A 7324-nucleotide genomic window follows, 5' to 3' on the forward strand; every position below is an offset into this window, starting at 1 on the left:
TGTCAAAACATTTACATATTCTGCGGACTGGTTGATATGAACACGAACGTATACATTCAAATCATGCAAAGTACAGATTGTATAAATTTGAACATGAAAATCACCTACAGTGACTTGACTTCATACTTTATCCGCGACTTGAAGCAAACAATTGAAGTCCAAAGCTCTGTTTTTTTTATTTCTTCAATCTACCACAGCACGTTCAAAGTGTGATCTTCAATTTTTGTTGGAGCACGTCAAGAGGGCATGGCATCTTGAGTTGCAAGCCATGCGAGCCTTGAAGCACCGTTTTGATCCCGAGCAGTTACATTTTATGTACCCCTGTCCCCCACAGTTCGACTCTTGCCTCACAGCTGCTCGTAGTGAAATAGAACATTCCTCGTTCATATCCTGTAGATTGTGCATGGAATATGTGCAAACATCAAATTGATTTCGTGAATATTTGCCTTGGAGCACCCCACTTTTAACCACAATTGTGTACAGGCCTTTGTCGTCTTTGTCTTTGATTATGCCAATCAAGTTTCTTGGGTCAGATCTCCCACGGTCAACTGCTGGTATTGGGACTGTCACCGAGTCTCCAACTTCAGCTTCAGGAAATATTCGCTTGCTTCTTTTCACCATCCTTTCAGCCTGATTTTCTTGCGCCTGATTGGCCCTTTTACGAGAGACTAGTATATTGTTTTTATGCTTATCAATTCCTGACATTGAAGGACCTGGGGTTGAACGTCCTGATGCTGGCGTTGAAGATCCTGGGGTTGAACGTCCTGATGCTGGCGTTGAAGGTCCTGGGGTTGAACGTCCTGATGCTGGCGTTGAAGATCCTGTGGTTGAACGTCCTGATGCTGGCGTTGAAGGTCCTGGAGTTGAACGTCCTGATGCTGGCGTTAAATGTCCTGGGGTTGAACGTCCCGATGCTGACGTTGAAGGTCCCGGGGTTGAACGTCCTGATGCTGACGTTGAAGGTCCTGGGGTTGAACGTCCTGATGCTGGCGTTAAATGTCCTGGGGTTGAACGTCCCGATGGTGGCGTTGAAGATCCTGGCTCGAAGTCCATGACCTGAAATAACAATTATTCACTTGGAAATGATGACATGCCAAAAGACTAATTTTGGATATATTGTTTTATGGCGAATAAATTATTATGGAATATAATTATAAGGTGACGAACATTTTTCTGAAATAAAGGCGACCCCCCCCCCCCCCCATCCCTCCCCCCAACCCACAAATAGCTCTCTCTCTCTCTCTCTCTCTCTCTCATGCAACTCTTCCTGTCTCATGCATCTCTCTCTCTCTCTCTCTCTCTCTCTCTCTCTCTCTCTCTCTCGCTCTCTCTCTCTCATGCAACTCTTCCTGTCTCATGCATCTCTCTCTCTCTCTCTCTCTCTCCTCTCTCTCTCTCTGTAAAATATGTATATTGTAATCTAAATGCTTAGTGTTTTTTTCAGGCATACTGCATTGTTTTCTACGTCGGTTACTGAATGTGGCCGTTGCCCCCAGACTCCTGCCCCATTTCAGGGCAAACCTCTCTTATATCTGAGGAAAATAATGAAACAGAGAGAGAGAGAGTAAATAAGCAGCTTACCTCATGCTGTAGTAAGGACGTTGGAAGTCCAGGCAGGATCGTTGAGGGTGCAGCCTCTGGAGATCCCAGCACGATTGTTGAGGATGCAGCCTCTGGAGATCCCAGCACGGTCGTTGAGGGTGCAGCCTCTGGAGATCCCAGCATGAGCGTTGAGGATCCAGCCTCTGGAGATCCCAGAGCAGCCTGCAGGTCATCCTCACTTTGCAGTCGTTGAAGAACTTCATTTGGGATGCTGCTTGAAGTAAGCCCGATTTTGGCATCAGCACCGAACAATGCAGCAAATGGTGTTTGCTTTATACCTGAGTGATAGCTCCCAGCTAGCAAGCTTTCGTCGGCCGACTGACGATTTCAGTCGGGTGACGTCGTCAAATGTCGTGTGTCGACGTCCGTTGTCGCGCCGATATCGTTTTGACTGTGTGTAAAACTCGGCAAATGTACGTAATAAACCCCGACATCGGCCCGACGCAATGTTGCTGTCGATAAAAATATGCAGAGTTACGGGAGATAACAACTTGAATTTATTATCATTATTTTAGCATTTGTTACGTCCCCTGTTCAAGCGTCGGGAACGGCGTGACATGACTCTGCAAATGCGAAACTAAATTATTCATATTTGTTGACTTTTTCACATAGGAGTAGGATAATTAATTGTAAGTTTTGTTTGTATATTTGCAATCAAATACAGCATGAGCTCAAACCATGAGTTTTACATTTTAAAAATACGCCATCATATATACTTGAAATACTCTAATAGCTTTCCTTACGGTACAAACAAGATTGAGTGTGAACATGGCCGGCTAGCTGCTACTTTCCCGCGTGAGCGAAGTTTATTTGTTTTCTTAGTTCAAGTTAATATCGAAAGAAGAGACATTCTTGCGAATGTTGGACAGCACATTGATGATATGTTATCCGAGACGAATGTCGCCTCGGGATCTCAATCTGAGTGCTGGTCCCAGTGCCACGTGGTGGCGGTGATAGTTGACAAGTTAAAATTGTGTAGCCAAGGACGGATGGAAACCTACAGGTGTGTTCAAGCTGTTAACGTCAACTCGAGGACAACCGACGGATCCAGCGAGTAAGTGATTTTGGTTTTTTTTTCTTTAATGTTAGTTTTGCTGTTATACAGTGGGGGGGGGGGGGGGGGGAGTACATACTGCTGTATCTGTAGATGTAGATGTAGGTGTTTTGTCCTGTACAGTGGGGGGGGGGGGGGGGGGGGTGGAGTACATACTCATGATACTGCTGAATCTGTAGCTTTAAGTGTGGTTTGCACTGTTACACTTGGGGGGTGGGGTGTATGTATACTGATGTATCTGTAGCTGTAGGTGTGTGTATTGCATTGTGACACTTGGGGGGGGGGGGGGGTACATACTGATCTATCTGTAGCTGGTGGTGTGTTTTGCACTGATGCACACCAATCTTACATGGTCCAATCTTACATGGTCCAACCTTACATGGTCCAAACCTACATGGTCCAATCTTACATGGTCCAATCTTACATGGTCCAACCTTACATGGTCCAATCTTGCATGGTCCAATCTTGCATGGTCCAATCTTACATGGTCCAACCTTACATGGTCCAACCTTACATGGTCCAATCTTACATGGTCCAACCTTACATGGTCCAACCTTACATGGTCCAATCTTACATGGTCCAATCTTGCATGGTCCAATCTTGCATGGTCCAATCTTGCATGGTCCAACCTTACATGGTCCAACCTTACATGGTCCAACCTTACATGGTCCAACCATACATGGTCCAACCTTACATGGTCCAATCTTACATGGTCCAATCTTACATGGTCCAACCTTGCATGGTCCAATCTTACATGGTCCAATCTTACATGGTCCAATATTACATGGTCCAACCTTACATGGGCCAATCTTACATGGTCCAATATTACATGGTCCAATCTTACATGGTCCAATCTTACATGGTCCAATCTTACATGGTCCATATATATATTATTGGACCATGTAATATTGGACCATGTAATATTGGACCATGTAAGATTGGACCATGTAAGGTTGGACCATGTAATATTGGACCATGTAAGATTGGACCATGTAAGGTTGGACCATGTAATATTGGACCATGTAAGATTGGTCCAATCTTACATGGTCCAACCTTACATGGTCCAACCATACATGGTCCAATCTTACATGGTCCAACCTTACATGGTCCAATATTACATGGTCCAATAATATATATATGGACCATGTAAGATTGGACCATGTAAGGTTGGACCATGTAAGGTTGGACCATGTAAGATTGGACCATGTAAGATTGGACCATGTAAGATTGGACCATGCGTGACCCAACATGGTTTAAAATCGTCACCACGAGTTTTCGTCACACCCAACAATTCAAAGTGTGGTGCAACACACGAACACTATCCAATGTTTTAGCCATTGGTTTGGATGAGCACGACAAACATTTCGTCTGCTTCTAAAGGTGCTACCGCCTCAGAACCGCAGGCGCGAAGAAAAGTTCGCAGGGATTTCCCGATTGCATAACCGGAAACGAAAGGGATCGCTACGAACTAAGTTTCGTTGGTCAATCTAAAGCTCGCTAATAAGCACCATTGTACTTCCTATGTCTTGAATTAACAGCTTTGTGTTGCATGACCTTGGATGACCTTGACCTTGGGTCAAGGTCACATGTATTTTGGTAGGAAAAATGTGTAAAGCAGTTCTTAGTGTATGATGTCATTGCTAGGTTTAGTTATTTGACCTTGACCCTGAAGGCCAAGGTCATGTAAAGGTCAAGGTCAAGCATGTGAGTCGTATGGGCTTTGCCCTTCTTGTTTATACTGCTGTAGCTGTACGGGGAGGGGGAGTATACTGCTGTAGCTGTTAGTGATTTTTGCACTGTTACACGGGGGGGGGGGGGGGGGGTGGGGGGGGGGGGGGGGGGGGGGGTGGAGTACATACTGCTGAATCTGTAGCTGTAAGTGTGGTTTGCACTGTTACACTTGGGGGGTGGGGTGTACATACTGAGGTATCTGTAGCTGTAGGTATTGCATTGTAACACTTGGGGGGGGGGGGGGTGTACATACTGATCTATCTGTAGCTGTAGGCGTGTTTTGTACTGTTACACTTGGGGGGGGGGGGGCGGTTTGTACATACTGATGTAGCTGTAGGTGTGTTATGTACTGTTACAGTAGGCGGGGAGGGGGGGGGGTTGAACATACTGCTGTATATGTAACTGTAGGTGTGTTTTGCACACAGGGGATGGGGGGGGGGGTTGTACATACTGCTGTATCTGTAGGTCTAGGTGTGTTTTGCACTATACACGGGGGAAGGCGGTTGAGTGTTGTACATACTGCTGTATTTGAAGCTGTAGGTATGTTTGGTACTGTTACAGTGGTGGCAGCGGGGGGAGGGGGATGTACATAATTCTGAATCTGTAGCTGTAAATGAGTTTTGTACTGTTACAGTGGTGGGGGGGGGGGGGGTTGGGGGTTGTACATACTGCTGTAGCTGTAGGTGTGTTTTGCACTGTTACTAAGGGGGAGGGGAGGTGTACATACTGCTGTAGCTGTAGCTGTAAGTAATTTTTGCACTGTTACACTTGGGGGGTTGTATATACTGCTGAATCTGTTGCTGTAGGTGTGTTTTATACTGTAATACTGAGGGGGGGGGGTGTATACGGCTGTATCTGTAGCTGTAGGTGTGTTTTGTACTGTTACAGTGAGGGCGGTAGGGGCGGGGGGTTCTACATACTGCTGTATCTCTAGCTGGTGATTTGTTTTGCACTGTTACACTGGAGGGGGGGGGGGGTTGTACACACTGCTGTATCTGTAGGTTTGTTTTCCACTGTAACACTGGGGGGAGGGGGGGTTATACTGCTGTAGCTGTAGCTGTAAGTGAATTTTGCACTGTTACACTTGGGGGGGGGGGTGGTGGTGGTACATACTGCTGTATCTGTAGCTGCACCCAGCCAGCAAGACATTAGCGGCCGATAGTCGGCCGAACACCCTTCAAACAGTCGGGCAGGTGACGTCAAAAGATACGACGCGGGTGTTGGCCCGACTAACTTTTGCAAAGAGGCAACGAGGCGGCCGACAGGCGGCCGAACACCTGTACTATGGCGGCACGCATCCGGTCCGATGTTAATCGGCCCGATGGCTTGTTGGACCTGCGGCCCGACACCTTATGCCGACATCGTCCCGGTGTCTTCCCGCTGAAATCGATATCTTCCCGATCTCGGCATAAGGTGTCGGACCGCAGGTCAAACAAGTCATCGGGCCGATTAACATCGGACCGGATGCGTGCCGCCATAGTGCAGGTGTTCGGCCGCCTATCGGCCGCATCGTTGCCTCTTTGCAAAAGTTAGTCGGGCCAACACCCGCGTCGTATGTTTTGACGTCACCGGCCCGACTTTTTGAAGGGTGTTCGGCCGATTATCGGCCGCTAATGTCTTGCTGGCTGGGCTATTGTTCTTTTGAAATTGTACAAACTTCAAACCCACTGTCCAGTTTGTTGTGCTGTTGTCGGCCATCCAAGTTGTCATCATGTCCTTAATGTCGGAATTTGCTCTTTCAACAGACCCCTGTGACTGGGGATGTCGGGGCTTCCCGTGGACAAGAACCAAATCAGGCCACAATTCTTTTAGCTCAGTGATGACTTTGGCACAAAACTCGGCACAGTTGTCACTTTGAAGAATTTGCGGGGCTCCGAAGAGAAGGAAAATGTCTAAAAGTTGGTATGCCACCTCTGCTGCTCGTTTTGTTGTAAGGGCTCTAAGCACGCAAAACTTGGTAAGATGTTCCTGGTAGACCATAACCCATGAGTATCCTCCCTGTTTAAGTGACTGATAGTCAATTAAATCCACTTGAGATCTTGATCCAAACTACTTTAACAGGAGAGGCTTTACAACAATGCCTTTAATCGTAGGTCTTCTTTTTTTTCCTGACACTGAACGCACAAAGACTTGAACAAAGTGACACTGGCCTCTGTTATGTTTGCATACTTTTTCCCAGCCTCTTTCAACATTTTATCACGGCCACCATGGCCAGTGACAACATGGATGCGCTTTAAAACATCGTACATTTCCTCAACAAATATGAAGTGTTTAGGTTGCTCAGTTTCGTCCTTTCGCTTTAGAACGAGTTTGGATACTTGCCCACAGGTAAGAATTTCATACCTTCTTAGAAGGTGCCTTTGATGTTGGGTTTTAGTAGCTGTTGTCGCTGCTGCTTCCTTCACTTCATCTAAAATTCTGTGGTACTCATCTCTGGTCATAAGTAATCTATTTGCTTTGTCCTTATTTTTTAGCACTTCCTCAAGAAATACTTGTTCTTTCGCGTCCATGTTGCTTGATATGAATCACAGACTCGACTGACTTTTTCAATTGAACTGAATCTGCCCGAGGAAAAATCAAAACACAAACACCGACAACAGTTCACGAAATCATTCTGTATTTATCAAGAGAGTGAGTAAAAGTCAAGAAAGAACTCATTTCCAAGCAAAAGATGGTTTTAAAGAGTGATCAAAGCTCACTGATATCGAATTTATTTATGATAAAATGTACACGTCTTTCTGTTTGTGTGTTTCAAACTAATCAGGGAATAAGTAAAAAAAATGACCTCCCATTTCAGGGAATAAGCTAAATCCCTGATTTTCTCAGGGAATAAGCTTACTCCCCAGTTGAAACAGGGAAGAGGCCTATTCCCTTAAAATTTCAGTGATTAAGCTTATTCCCTAAATGTTCTTATTCCCTGTAACATATATATATATA

The 7324-nt window shown here is 45.7% G+C and overlaps 1 protein-coding gene across 1 annotated transcript; it reads right to left on the reverse strand.

Annotated features, from left to right (window-relative positions):
- Positions 1-216: 216 nt before the first annotated feature.
- On the reverse strand, positions 217-1875 carry LOC138946850 (uncharacterized). Its single transcript, XM_070318254.1, has 2 exons — positions 1582-1875; positions 217-1056 (listed from the first exon to the last, which is right to left on the reverse strand). The coding sequence occupies exons 1-2, from the start codon at positions 1723-1725 to the stop codon at positions 217-219; spliced, it is 984 nt and encodes a 327-aa protein (XP_070174355.1). The 5' UTR covers positions 1726-1875.
- Between the last annotated feature and the right edge of the window lie 5449 nt (positions 1876-7324).

Source organism: Littorina saxatilis, linkage group LG14 (genome assembly GCF_037325665.1).
Source record: "Littorina saxatilis isolate snail1 linkage group LG14, US_GU_Lsax_2.0, whole genome shotgun sequence".
Taxonomy (NCBI): Eukaryota; Metazoa; Mollusca; class Gastropoda; order Littorinimorpha; family Littorinidae; genus Littorina; species Littorina saxatilis.

Coding starts and splice junctions, on each gene's coding strand:
- LOC138946850 (XM_070318254.1), bottom strand. CDS start 1,725: ATGCTGGGATCTCCAGAGGCTGCACCCTCAACGACCGTGCTGGGATCT. Junction 1,057..1,581: donor CGTCCTTACTACAGCATGAG/GTAAGCTGCTTA, acceptor TTGTTATTTCAG/GTCATGGACTTCGAGCCAGG.